Source organism: Protomyctophum bolini, assembly GCF_963924005.1.
Source record: "Protomyctophum bolini genome assembly, chromosome: 13".
Lineage (NCBI taxonomy): Eukaryota > Metazoa > Chordata > Actinopteri > Myctophiformes > Myctophidae > Protomyctophum > Protomyctophum bolini.
Window position 1 is genome coordinate 18,408,205 of NC_137874.1, and position 15,360 is coordinate 18,423,564.

Genomic DNA, 15,360 nt, shown 5'->3' on the forward strand with positions numbered 1-15,360 from the left:
CTTCGATGTTACTTGTTGTGTGGGTGTGGGTTTGTTTCCCATCAGTGCAATTGTAATTCACACTGTGTATGGGCTCAACATCCGGGGAGCCACTCCCCAGTCCCCAGAGTTTCTTGGAGTTCCGTGGACCCCCAACTGACTGTTGAGTGTGACCATGGATCAGGCCTCTTCACAGAGCCTCCACAGAGCAATTAATTATATATTATCTGACAACATTGTTATACCATATTATATTATCTTACACCATTACATTACATTTTATTGCTATTGTTTGTATTTGCCTGTCTCTCCTTTCTATTTCTCTCCCCGACACTGTAGAGGCAGATGTCTGCCCACCCTAGAGTCGGGTTCTGCTTAACGTTTCTTCCTAAGGGGGAGTCTTTCGTGCACTCGCAATATTGCTTGCTCTGGGTGGGATCTGTCGGTTTTCTGCTTGAGACTGTGATTTGACACTTTAATAACATTGAATTGAATATGGTACTGACATGATACTGACTCAGTATCATGGTCATTACTGACGATGATAGACCATGATACTAGCATGATACTGACCATGGTACCATGATACTGACCATGATGGTGCCATTGCTTATGGTACCAGGTGGCCACATTGCATGCTTGTAGATCGGCTATTCCCCCCATTTTATATCATCTATAATGATGATATACATAGGGACACCAGGTTGAACGTGGTTAAGCAGAAGAAGCTAAGCAATGTTTGACACAGAGCCTCTGTGAGTGTAAGGATGTCTGTGATCAGTGATCACACCTACAGATCTAAATCCCAGACACAGACCATCTGTGTCTGACAAAGATCGTCTGTAGAGGCGCAACGGCCTCATTATGGCTCACGTTGCACATTGAGCTGGCTTTGTGAACAAAAGCAGAAAAGTCACTGGTCTACTAGAGAAGTATAGGCAGCTGCAGCGTTGAGAAGTTTAAATGGCACATTCTGCACAAAAGCTTGGTTCATTTCACCTTTTCTTTTTTACTTAAACAAATCAATCAAAAAAAAGTTGGTGGAATCAACTTGTATTGAGGTAAACTGCAGATTTCTTTAATCAAGACATGGTGTTTGTTGGCACACATTTCGTTATGTACAATAATGTACATTCACAACAGAAATCCCCAAATGTATGGCAGGATTGTCAAACACAACAGCGATGAGATTCATTTTTATTATACAATAAGGTGAGCCAAATACAGTTGTAAGTGCTTAGTTATGACAGTACATCAACCCATGCTATTCAGTTAAATTCAGTTTTACAACATGAGTAGCCGTATTGTACCCATTTGTGCTTTCATCGTAGAGTTTGATTCCTCATTAACAGCCTTCCAGTATCATTACAGGTGACATAATGGGGGATATACTCTTATTTGCACCGTGCATTGATTGCCTATTTGATTGTTCCTGTTTTTGTACCACAAGTTTATAGTTTACTTGTCAGACAACTGACACGTTGAAACAGCCCAATGAACCTCCTAATCACATCAGATAGGCCTATCTTCGTTTTGTTGAGCAGCACTGGAATTACTTAGTGTCATTAAGGCAGGCTTTTGCTCATTGATCCTTATTCTTAGGTCGGTAGTCCAATTGTTAAGACCTCAAAACATAATGGTGTTTGTGAAACGTCACGGTAAGATATGGAATTATAGGTTGGGGAAAACGTCAATGTTCACCCCTTGTCATTCAGTAGTCAAATCACAGTACACAAAATGCTCGGTTTACAGAGCTCCAGTGTAAACAACACGATATCAGCTAAGTATAGAAATGACAAACTGCTCTGGCAGCTGGAGAATGGTTGCCACAGAGACAGTGTACGCACGCACGCGCACACACACACACACGTGTGCGCACGGACACACACGCCCGCTGCGAGCGTCTCACATTAAATGGGAAAGGTACAGAGATCCCACCCTCACTGTATACAATCTAACATTTAGAAAGAAAATCCCTTCATTGGGAAAGACTGAAAACAATGTCACGAGGAAGGAGATGCGTGGGGGAGTGTACAAAAGCGTCAGCATGTTGACCTTGCATGTGTAAACACACAACAAAAGATACACATCCACGGTTTCATGCATTCATCATCTGTGATCTGCGAGTTCGTAATGATCCTTCACAAGGGCATACACCACAGAGCACAATTTGTATACAGTTTCCCCCCCCCCCCCCCCAAAAAAAAGAGTCAATAGCCTTCAAAAGAAGAAAACAAAGTACAGCACACTTTATAAATGGGATCACAACAACGTCAAATCCAGCTCCGGTTAGAGGCTGCCAGGGTGTGTTCAGCACAAAATCTTCCAGGTACCTTGTGACATCCAACAGTCGCTGCGGTGCCAACTCCCATCCCTTTCCCTTTCCTCACTTCGAAGGGATCATCAGTCATCTCGCAATCTTTTCATGGGTACACAAATGGTTGCTGTCAGTTGTTCCGCAATACCCGTTGTGCTCAAAATGTTAACAGGGCAGCCGAGCACAACCTTCGATTCCTCAAACCTAAAATAAAAAAAAGCTATGTTAAGAAGTTTTATATTCACATGTCCATAACTTTGCACCTCGGAAATGCATGTCAGCACGTGTCAAGGCAGACTGCGAATGGAAACAAAATGGTCGACAGCATCCAATTCACTGATGTTTTAGGCTGTGTGAGTCGATAAAGCAGACAAATGATTGTCATGATTATTATAATTTTTTCACTGTGGCAATCATGAGAATGGTGTTGCATTTAGCTTCCATTTGTTTCGTCAGGACTCATTGTGTCGTTCTCCCAAACCGGCCCCCAAAAGAACAGGTCCTTCGTGAAGTCGCAAAAAAGGTTCCCATCAACAACCCCTTGCTGAAAGAACAACCAGTGGAACTGAACACTATATGGGGGAAAAAAATGCATCTCGAGTTTTGGGTTTCTATGAAAACGTCCACTCGAATTCCCCGACCGGTGGCGTCCCGTGGCTCTGCGTATTCCGATCTCTCGGCCCCGCACCGCGCGCTATACTAGACGTGGGTCTGCATGCGCTTCTGCAGCGGCCGGGTGAGGTCCTCGTTCTGCGAGGACGACTGCGAGTAGTGGGAGGAGGACGAGGCGGCCGAGGCCTTGCTGCTGTCCTTGCTGTCGAACTGCACGTAGCCGTCCTGCTTGCTGTAGCTGCCGGCGCTGCTGCTGTTGTCGCCGCACGGCATGGCGTCGATGAAGGAGCTTGAGTCGCTCAGCGAGCCGCGCTGGTGGAAGTCGCGCTCGCACAGCTCGATGGAGCTGCTGCCCGTGCCCAGCACGAAGCGCTGGCCGTAGTCGTACAGGCGGTTGGGGCCGGCGCCCAGCGTGTTGTAGATGTTGGTAAAGGACATGCCGGTGGGCACGCGCACATGCTTGCCGATGGTCATGGTGCCGCTGCAGGGGGCGGGGCTTCGGACCAGGTCGGGCGGCGGCGGCTGCTGCTGCTGGCTGGCCGCCAGCGACGACATGGTCGGCGTGCCAGCGTGGTGGTGGTGGTGCTCGTTGAAGGTGTTGACGCTGTAGTAGCCGTTCGTGGGGTCCTGAAACACAGGGTTGTTTTGGGTTTTCTTTTTATTTAGTTGTAGTCTTTTGACAAGAAAATCTAATTTTTGTCATCTGAAATGTTTTAGTTCTAGTCGCCATTGAATTGAATTTGTAAACTAAAATGCATTTTGGGGGTCCTTAATGGTAGTGTAATGCCTGCATGCTGAAAATAGCTGATCTACAATTAAGATCTGCTATTTTCAGAGCACAACCAAACAATACTTGTGTTTTAGTTCTACTGGATCCCTTCTCCGCTCCCTAACTTCTCCCTCTTAGTTTTACTCATTATGGCATAATTTTTATTTCGTTTTCCTCAGCGAAAAAAAGTAGTCGACAGTTTTCATCATAGTTTTAGTCGACAAAATCAACACTGCTGTAACGCAAAGCCCAAGACATAAAAGCAAATGCAAATGTCAGCGATATTAAAAGAAGTAGCGCGGATGCAGATCGTTGCTGATGACGAGGAGTTGCCCTCAAGAGCTCTGTTTGTTGTGCTTTGGCAGGAAATAATTACACATTTAGTAATTACAAAATATGGTTTATACGAAGTGTAACAGACACAAACACCGGTGCCCTGAAGACATGAAAATGTAAAACAGAAAACTGTGGCTTTCTCATCTATTTGTACAGTTGTTTTCTCCCTTGAAGGTCAAAACCAAAGCTGTTCATTAAAATGGAATGATTAACATAGAAACAAAAAGATAACATAAAATGTTTGTTTTTTTCTTGTTTTTCTTTAGCTGCGGTCTCACTATAATGACACTTGATTTGGCAATGTAAACGTTTGTTTTCTCATGCCAATAAAGCTCTTTTGAATTTGATTGAATTTCAATGTATAGTTTCTCTGTTTATTAAATGCCTCCAACATCCATGATCTACACTCTACAGGTTCATGTCATTTTGTGCATTTTATTCTCTTTATTTTCTTCGTTAGATCCTTTACATATTTACCAGCATTTTATATCATAGCTAAAACTCCAGAAGCAAATAGCACATATCGTCTGTAGTCATAATGTCTTTCCTTGTCAAAATGTTATACCTCCCAATTTAGTTGTGCAAAACATTAAGGAAAGTTATTACTTATTTATGGGTTAGAGAGCCTGCGATGGCAACCTTTCCATCTGGTTAATAATAAGGCTTCCATTAGCTCCGAAGCCATATGCAGGAAATTAGACCCGCTTTGAGGAGCACGTACGCCTCCAGTTCTGTGCATAGGGAACAAACAATCTGCCCGGAAAACATCCAATCACCAGTCCTTGATTCAACACCCATGTTTTTCTTTTAACTTTAATGCTGGCTTCTTAAGTATAATAAACAGTGATTAGTGGGAGTGTTGTCTATTCATAGCTAACAATGGCAGCCAAACATAAATGGCTTCCTCATCAGAGGCTGAAAGCTGCCCACTTCCACATCAGAGATTCCTTCTCTCTTTGACTGGATGAATCGTCCACAGTGTCTGAAGCTGTAATTGGCTCTCATAATTGCACCTCTTTATCATTCCTCGAGGAAAACTTTAAAAAAATATAATAAAAAATAAAGAAAACAAGGTAAATCAACAATACAGCAAAAAGCTAAACTGAATGTATGATTTACTTTCTCGCCGTTTGATCATTCCACTTCGATGCTGCCATTTAATGCCTTGAATGGCTGAAATGCCATTCTGTTTGTGTCACTATAGTTTACTAAATGCATGTCAAATTTGCAGGTAAACAGTCACATTAAGATTTCTGAAACTTGCCCTAAACTGTGGAATATAACAAAATAAAATAAAATCAATGAAAAGTATCATCGCAACACTGCATAATGCAAAATTCTACAGCACAGTCCTTTGAATACAAATGTTGTTAAACCAACAACAACAACAAAACTGCATGTTGTGCAGTGTTTTGGAGAGTGCGCCAGAAAAGTGTTGTAAACCACTTAAAACTAAACGGCAACACAAAATGTGGCGTGAGCTAAACAACTTATTCTGCCATTCATAATACATATCCATGAGAAGGAGAATGATTGGCATTAGTCCAAGTGAGAATGTGAGGCATTCAGACTCCTCTTGGGTTGAGATGTAATGCATTTAAGTAACCTTGTGACCTAGCTGAGTGCATCGATTACATTCAGAGGAATATTTTGCCTGTGGGAATTTCTAGGTCTATAAAGGTCCGTTGGCCATAAATTGTGGCCTGTGATGATTATAAGACACACAAGTCAGAGATTCTAATTGGTCTCATAGCTACATTCAGTGGTGTATAAAGGAAGTAGGCAAATATTGCAATTTTACTCCCCTAAAATTATTTTAAAACTTTAGTTTAATACTACTGTATTTTGTACTTTGTAGATTTGGATTACTATTACAAAATATACACATTAACCACTTATGCCCTATTTTGGCGTATTTTTTTTGAATGATGAAAACCCAGCTGCCATTAATAGTTCTTCACTTATAGCTATCTATTTTCAGGTAGATTGTTTTATTTTACTCAGTCAGCCATATCACTACTCATTTTTTTTCATGAAAAAGGTCATAGCTGGGTAATCTATTTTCAGGCAAATTGTGTTTATTGTATTTTATTTTACTCAGCCATAACAATTTATTTTCTGTTAACCAACTTGCTGGCTGGCAGGCAGGCAGACGGCTACTCATAGACAGGCAGACAGACAGCTACTCATGGAGAATTGGACAGGTAGGCAGTCAGACAGCTACTCATAGACAGGCAGACAGACAGCTATACTCATGGAGAATTGGACAGGCAGGCAGACAGCTACTCATAGACAGGCAGACAGACAGCTACTCATGGAGAATTGGACAGGCAGGCAGGCAGACAGCTATTCATAGACAGGCAGACAGACAGCTACTCATGGAGAATTGGACAGGCAGACAGCTACTCATAGACAGGCAGACAGACAGCTACTCATGGACAATTGGACAGGCAGGAAGGCAGACAGCTACTCATAGACAGACAGACAGCTACTCATGGACAATAGGACAGGCAGGAAGGCAGACAGCTACTCATAGACAGACAGACAGCTACTCATGGACAATTGGGCAGGCAGGCAGACAGCTACTCATAGACAGACAGACAGCTAATCATGGACAATTGGACAGGCAGGAAGGCAGACAGCTACTCATGGACAATTAGGCAGGCAGGCAGACAGCTACTCATAGACAGGCAGACAGACAGCTACTCATGGACAATTAGGCAGGCAGGCAGACAGCTACTCAGACAGGCAGACAGACAGCTACTCATGGACAATTGGACAGGCAGGCAGGCAGACAGACAGCTACTCATAGACAGGCAGGCAGACAGCTACTCATAGACAGGCAGACAGTAAGACAGCTACTCATTGACAGACAGACAAATAACTACTCATGGACAGACAGACAGGCAGGCAGGCAGGCAGGCAGGCAAAGAGCTACTCATGTTATGTTATTATGTTATTATAACAGCTACTCATGTTATGTGCAATAATTTGTGCAGTTATGGAAACGGCTCTTTGTGTTCATGCAAGAAAATGTAACACATTTATTTATTTACATATTGTGTGCATGCACATTGTACTTTGATACATTTTGCGAAAATAAAGCAATTGAAAGAGAGAAGTTATCAAGTATCATTAATGTCGTAATTTTATCTACTGGCCCCTGGCCCCTTGCCATTTTTGTAATGTGGCCCACAGGTAAATCTATTTGAGTATCCCTGCCTTAACCACTTCAGCCCTGTATACATTCTTATTTCTTACACATCTATCTGCTATTTCAAAAGATTTTTATACATTTAAAAACTTAAAATGGGACATTCTGCATGAGTACTTTTACTTTTGGTACATTTTGATGCCAAAATACTTTTGTACTTTAATACTCAAGTACATTTTGAATTCCAGACTTTTACTTGTAACAGAGATCTATTTCTTGCAGTATTGATACTTTTACTTACTGTAAGTAAAACATTTGAAGACATTTTCTACCACTGCAGAGCTCTGAAGTACTGTATACACCGGTATACTTAAGTACGAGTATGAGTTTTAAGCTTCAATGAGCGACTGCGCGGAGCATGGAGAACTGGAGTGCAGTGCCTGGCATCAAGTCAAGAATGCTTTGTGACGATACTCTCTCAGCAGAAAAATCTATATCTTATTATGGATCACTATTAAGGAGAGATGTTTCATAAATAGGTAGACGGGCGTCGTGGAGGGATTCAGTCACATCCAGACTGTGATTGCAGGACCGCCGTTACTATAGGGTGTAAAAACGAGTACGTCACCAAGAGGAGGGCGGTGTCTGAAAAGTTAGCAAGTTAGCAAGTCTGCACCATTGTGAGGTCAGTTAAAAAAAAGAACGTATACAAGCACACCAGATAGTCGCTCAATGTAAACAAACCAGACAAGCCAACGAGTATGGCGGCCGCTACCACATGACACATTATGTTGACGCCCCCTCAAGGAGATGGTGGTACGCTCTATAGGCTTTATAGGTGTGGCAGCTCCAGCATGAAATGGCTACCCTTTTCTCCCGGATGACAAAGACAACAGATGTATTGTGTGTGCGTGTGCGCGAGGGTGTGTGTGTGTGTGTGTGTGTGTGTGTGTGTGTGTGATTGGGTGGTGGGTGGGTGGGGGGGGATAATAATAAAAATGGACAGCTTGTTGATTAGGAAAATAGAAAATAAAAACCGGAGAGTGACAAGAACGACATAAGCAAACAGGTGGTCCACAACCGCACAAACAACAACGGTGGGAATGCAGAATAGAATGTGTGAAAACAACTCATCAGCCGGGGTCACGCTTGGGTTGAGCCAGTCTGCTATAGCTAATAAACTGAGGCCTGAATGTATCTCTGTGACAATATGCAGACGTGACTCCCCGCGTAGCTGGCTCCCGCTTTCCTCTCCAGCTGTGTGGAATACATGGTCTGAATAAATCACCACAACGAAGGCCCGAGCTGATGATTTAAGCCACCTTTAAATCATCATCACGCTCCTGCTACGGAGCTGATAGAGAAGCATAGACATGAATAATTGTAATGGCTCTTTCTCCCAACTAATTCCATTGTAATTACTGTCAAAAGGACATTAATGGGGAGAAACAGCCATTTGTTTCATTCTTTTTTCATCAATCCAATGCGCAGGTCTCACACTGCAGCCCAAAGAAACACAATCAGAGATTTTGTCAGGTCTAGCTTGACTATTTTTATGTGACACTGACCACATTACTGAGGATTTTTAATATTAATTTGAGGTTAATAATACTCAAGGGCTTGTGCGACATTATTTTACCATTACACGTGATCAGATCGCTGCTAAACATTGGGCTAATATACGAGTGAAACGCCGCAGCCGTGTGATCTAATAAAGCAGCCCTAAATAACATTGATTATTTAGGGCTGCATTTTTCAATTTCCCGCATAAAGCAAGCATGCATGCGCCTGGGAAGGAATTATGCGCGTTGTCTCGTGAAACATAAATTATCGCTTCGATATTACATTTCCAACATGGATGTGTCTATGGTCCTCGGAGAGGTGCTGTGATGTGAGCGAAGCATGGCTGTACTGTCAGCGAGCTGTTAGTCTTACAGTATGTGTGACGGTCCCACAAGGCCATGGCGTTCCTGCACCCTCCCCTACCTTCCCTTCCTCTCCCTCCCTCCCTCCCTCCCTCCCTCCCCTACCTCCCTCCCTCCCTCCCTCCCTCCCCTCCCCTCCCTCCCTCCCTCCCTCCGTCCCTCCCTCCCTCCCTCCCCTACCTTCCCTTCCTCTCCCTCCCTCCCCTCCCTCCCTCCCCTTCCTCTCCCTCCCTCCCCATATGTTGGTCTCCTCTCCTCTCCTCTCCTCTCCTCTCCTCTCCTCTCCTCTCCTCTCCTCTCCTCTCCTCTCCTCTCCTCTCCTCTCCTCTCCTGCTCCTCCACCCACCTTGATGTGCTGGAACTCCTTCTCCTCCTCCTGGAGCACCTCCAGCTGCTTCAGCACAGGCTCCTGCTGCTGGAACTCTCCCCGCTCAATCTGGATCACACAGCACAACTTTAATCAGCAAGCTGGAAGTGGAAGAGTGTGAAGATTTTCTTTTTTTAAAACAGTCTTAATGGTTGTGTGTGTGTACTGCCAGAAGAAAACACTAGGGAGATATGTTTTTGTGCTTTCTCAAACGTCTGTGTGACGCCGCACGAGTGACAGATATTGGCGACAACGCAGCGTGGCATTGACATGGTTAATCACCATCATCTGCTTCATGGTGGCGTGCTCCTCTGTGTCACGTGACGCCGCGCTGTGGTCCTTGTGCACAATCTCCACACGGATGTCGTTCTTCTTCTTAGCGGCGGCCACCCCTTTGAGATCTAGACCAGAGAGAGAGAGAGAGAGAGAGAGAGAGAGAGGGGCGGCGCTCATTAGCAAGGTGTGACTGACAGACACACGGGCAGAGGTGTAAAGTACAAGGTATAATGCTTCTATACATCTCTGAGAAAGCCGATCTGCAAGCTCACAACACGTCGCGATGTGACATTTAAACGATTTGATACAATTAGAGAATCTGTCAGAAATGGTACATTCTGCATGAGTACTTTTACTTTAAGTAAATTTAGATGCCAATACTTTTGCACTTTTACTCGAGTAAATTTAGAATACTGCAGACGTTTTACTTGCAACAAGAGTATTTGTGCATTGCAGTGTATACTTTTACTTAAGTGAAATGTTGAAGTGCTTTTTACAAACAGTGAGGTGGGGCTCATTAGTACGGCGTGACAGACACACATATCTTCAAAAGCCACTGCTACCTATTGATCATAATACCACTGCTATAGGTGTGATGATGACCCATATATACGTTAAGTCATTCTGACCTGAGATCAGATTCTAAAAATGTCTTCTACATCCTGACAGTTTTCTGAAAAAGTTTCTATTTCAGTGGTTCTTCGATTTTCAAAAATAGCAGACCTACAAGCTCGTAGCGCGCCACTCGGTGGCGTGCTATGAGCTTGTAGATCTGCTATTTTTCAATAGCTAAAGCACAACATGATGCTAACACCAAAAGGGGTTCCCGCGCAAAATGGGTTAAGGAAGCATGCCAATGATGAATTGAATAGTATGAGTCACAGAGAAGAATACACAACAAACATTGACAGGAAAATAATGGTTACATATGTACGGGAGTTTCTTAAAATGCATGCTGACTACAGTACTGTATGTAAATGTGTTGTTTTTAAAAGACAAACACACACTTTTGTTACGAGATGTGGAATTTACAGGCAGGTTAATATTCAAAATGTGCCGATCTACATGATATAATATGGAATTCCCACACCGTACACCTCAGAGCACCACAGTCCACTAAAGCTTTTAAAATATTTTACCTATAGTTTTACCCATGTAATTGTTTGTTGCCACCTATGCAGTTTTTTATGCTATGCTTTTAAACCCTGTAGCACTGAGATTCGAAAGAATGTAAAGTGCTTTCTAAATAAAAATGCATTATTATTAGGGGGTTGTCCTGATCCGATCCCGTGATCGGAAATCAGGCCCGATCACATCATAATCAAATTATTGGAATCGGATCGGGAGCAAAAAACTTGATCGGGACATTCCTAGTATGAATATTATACCTACATATGATATTAGACTGGATATTGCCTGTGATTTTAGATGTTGTTCTATAGTGATATGGCATAAGTGTTCTATCAAATTAAAAATATAAATATCGGAACGGGAAAAATCGGTAGTTACTCAAAATCAAATGATCGGAATTGGATCGGGAACAAAAATAACGTGATTGGGACATGCCTAATTATTATTATTATTACAATTAATTAGTTAACTATGGAACCGTGCATTTCCCGTCAGTGTGTGTGTTGGTCGGGGTGAGAGAGCATGTGACATCACATGACATCATCAGGGATGGAGATCCCTGATTTCATCTATATTAAGCCCATGGAGATCCCTGATGTCATCAATATTGGCCAGCAACTCTACATCTGATCTGACCTCAAACCTCAAACCCTTAGATCTCCATATATGGAGCTGACCTGTTCTGACGTTCCATATGTTGATCCTTCCCCATCCATCCTTCCTCTTCGCTGTCTCCCTTTTGACTGATAACTGTCCATTTAAACTCTAGGCCTGCCCCAAATTTATTAGTGCAGCCCAGCAGCCAGCAAAAACTAGAGTTCTTAACAGGCCCGGAAATTAAGATCTTATCCCCCATGCCAAAGCGCCAGCGCTCGCCCATCAGTCTGATGTCACCCAGGCAGGTACTGTATGTTGATCTTACCCCCTATTCCAAACCGCCAGCGCTCGCCCATCAGTCTGCTGTCACCCAGGCAGGTACTGTATGTTGATCTTACCCCCTATTCCAAAGCGCCAGCGCTCGCCCATCAGTCTGATGTCACCCAGGCAGGTACTGTATGTTGATCTTACCCCCTATTCCAAAGCGCCAGCGCTCGCCCATCAGTCTGATGTCACCCAGGCGGATGCGTGCACGCGACCTTGCCCTTTAGGGCGAGGTCGCTTCTCACCCTCAGGGGTCTTACTGGTTGTTATTATTATTAGGCTCATACATCCTCGCATGTGAATGCTTTGTGAGATCATTAGAGACATTTGTTGTAGGTGGAAAACAAACAGGGGGCCAAGTATAGACCGCTGGGGGACCCCGCTCAACTGTATATTTCAGAAGGAATACTCAAAGACTCAGAGTACAACGCCTTGTAAACATTAGCTCATTCACTGGCAGGAATAGAAAGTTCCCCCTCACCCTAGTTGGCACGAAAAGATGAATGAAGTCTTCATTTTTAATCTTTGGAAAATGGCCATGGAAGAGGATGAGCACTTCAGTGCTGTCTGGGGCGTAGTTGGAAGATTTTAATCTTTGTCAGTCTGCATCATCCGTTATTCTCTTGCACTTGTAATCGGGTATGATCCGTGGCAACAACAACGATCAATAGCAAACAGCCACTTAAACCCTACAGTTTGTTGACAGGGGTCTGTACTCAGCCCCCTCCTTTTTACAAAGTTACAAAGTCAAATGAAAATTGAAATTAAAATAGATTTTTCGATTGCAGTTACTAGTAACTACAGTACACTGTATAATATACTACAGTATGTACAGTAAGTCATGCCGGAAGTTCTTTGTGGGTTCTTTATTTAGGTGTTAATGACACTATTGAGGCAAGATAATGGTATAACGGACAATATTTTAGAAATGCTACAAGGTTTGTGCACAAATGAAATGAGCTGACGGTGAAGTTTCATCACAAATACATTATGGAAGTTTGGCTTAGAACAGTGGTTTTCAACCAGTGGTCCGGGGACCACCAGTCGTCCTTGAGGGGGTTCCAGGTGTTCCCCAACTAAATGATGGAGAGTTGGTAACCAAATGGACCATTATAGATATTTAACTCTTGAGAGTGTAACATGAAAACAAATAAGTCTACACAATTAGATAATATAGACAAATTGTTATTTTTATCAATCTGTTACCTCTCCTAATGGTACCACATCAATACAACATGGACTTGTGGACAAAATCCTATTCAATGACAACAAAATATTCAAAGCCTTGGGTCTGAGAGGCTAAATTGCCTCTCATGATATGAAAAGGGTTGAAAACCACTGGCTTAGAAAGTGCCACATCCTCATGATCATTTTCGGAAGCGTCCAAATAACAAACAAATAACAATGCAATTTGAAGGGCCTTACTCTCCGCTTTCAGATCTCTCTGTCGTGACAGGGACACAGGCAGTGACGACATGACCAGATGGACATCCTCTGCAGTGAAGGACAAGGAAACAACAGTAAAGGCACAGTACAGGAGCAAGTATTGAGTCAAATGCAGTGGTGGAAGTGCTTTTTCCACCACTGGTATAAGAGAAAGTATTGAGTCAAATGTGTTTGGCAGTCGCATTTTTTATTGAATAAAGGCTTCCCTCCTCTTTTTAACTTTGAGTGCCCGGATCGTCTCCTTTTTTATCCATGCCTTGATCCCGTTTTGATCTGTGTGAGCACTTTTTATCATCATTACTTTTTGACATCTCCGTTGAGTAACTGGTTAGTTCCTATTGTCCGATTGTTTCTAATCAGAAATTCTCCACTACAAAAATCCAGAGTAACTCTGAAAACACCCCCTTTTTTTCTTTCTTTTTATTCTAACACTAGTTAATATAGCACTCTGTATTTTGCTGTGTAGCTTCCATGGCAGAGTGAGAACAACCATTATCGAAAAGGTCATGTCATGTAATTGGGTACAAATCATTCTAGAAAAGATCACTTGGAAATCATTGCTGTCAGTTGGAAAACTTGTATGTCCAATACCATGCCTTCTTCATTATTATATATAATAATATATTTTTTTATATATTAAAAAAAAAAACAATTTAATTAGTGAAAATAGATTCATTTTGAGCTTGTAGATCGGCTATTTTGACTACTTTAGTGCGACTGTGCGACACTCGAAATAAGAAAGAGACTGGAAAGCTGGAAAGTTGGACTGAATAATTAAGAATTTTGAGAACCCTCTATTTGTTTTTTACAGCGCAGCTCCAAATTTTGCCAAGAATTCTACCGAGACCTCCTTCATAGCACATAGACCGATGGCTTTCTTTTTGATTGAAAATGTCAGAAACAGAAACTCAAGCCAATGTGAACACGATTACAATTTTCTTTTTTTTTTGCCTGTGTAAACGTTTTAATTAAATGAAAGCGTACATACTTCTCTGGAAGCGGGCACAGCAGTAGGCACCTAAAGTCCCCATGAGGACGGTGAGTGCAAGGAAGGCCCCCACCGCTACGCCGATGATGACAGCCAATCGGAGGGTCTCTGAAACACAAACAAAGATGATGACAGCCAATCGTATAGGGTCTCTGGCCCAGCCTGTATGATACGGTCTAGTCTAGAGGGGCGGGTGGTGGATCCTATTGGTTCACCCATCAGAGTATTTCTATATTGCAGTATTTTAAGTAAAATATGTAAAGAGTACTTTTTCCACCACTGGAAGGAGAGCAGGTGAGGACTGTGTCGCAAAGTCTGTTGAATGTGACATGATGGAAACAATAGGTCTTTCACAACTATTACATAATTGTCCGATCGCAATTATCTGAGATAATCGCCGAAATTTCTACATAATTGTTTCCTTTCATATGTATGAATTCAGCTGTTGAAGCAGATGCATATCTTCTCTGTCGGGCAGAAATATTTTATCTCCAGATCTATTTTTTATTAGCGCCCTAATACTTAATCATACTACAGCGTCACATAAAAACAACAAAAGTAGCAGATCCATAAGCTCGAAACGCAATGCGAAGCAGTGCGATTTGAACGTGTAGATATGTAGATATGTAGCATACGTTGAATGCTTCTGAGATATAGATTTGGACATGTGAGATTTCCACTGGACAGAGAGGATATGCTTATTTCAACCACCAACAGTAGTGGAAATAGCGCCATACACACAGATCGGTTATTTCTTTTGAAAAATATGGCCTATTTTGGCCATAGTACATTATTTCTGTGTATATTTAAGTTGATTGTCAAATCAGCCCTGTGCAATTTTGCTTTATACTGTATGTGCTTATCCAATGTTCGAAGCAACAAAAAAAACAATACCCACAATGACATCGTTAATCGCAATTAATTGTATGACAGTTATTCATCAACTCAAATGTCATGATTATGCAGGTGTGAAATATGCCCACAATTAATATCACCTTCAGCTGCCACTGGTTTACCCATCCGTTTTGTATGACAAGCTGTTTCTATTTATAAACACACCAGGAACAATATGTCTCTGAATTGGTACGGAGGAAAGCAAAATAAAGCACAGTGGAAGCACATTGTAGATCTAATCGCTT

At 42.4% G+C, this 15,360-nt stretch overlaps 1 protein-coding gene across 1 annotated transcript in view; it reads right to left on the reverse strand.

Annotated features, from left to right (window-relative positions):
* Positions 1–2,211: 2,211 nt before the first annotated feature.
* Positions 2,212–15,360, reverse strand: part of LOC308327152 (kin of IRRE-like protein 3) — a 233,674-nt gene continuing 220,525 nt past the window's right edge. The window contains exons 12-16 of the mRNA XM_080780360.1: positions 14,222–14,329; positions 13,213–13,281; positions 9,742–9,860; positions 9,439–9,528; positions 2,212–3,535 (exon numbers count right to left, since the gene is read on the reverse strand). Coding sequence (XP_080636486.1) covers positions 2,996–3,535; positions 9,439–9,528; positions 9,742–9,860; positions 13,213–13,281; positions 14,222–14,329 — 926 coding nt within the window. The 3' untranslated portion in view covers positions 2,212–2,995. The remainder of the gene's footprint in view (positions 3,536–9,438; positions 9,529–9,741; positions 9,861–13,212; positions 13,282–14,221; positions 14,330–15,360) is intronic.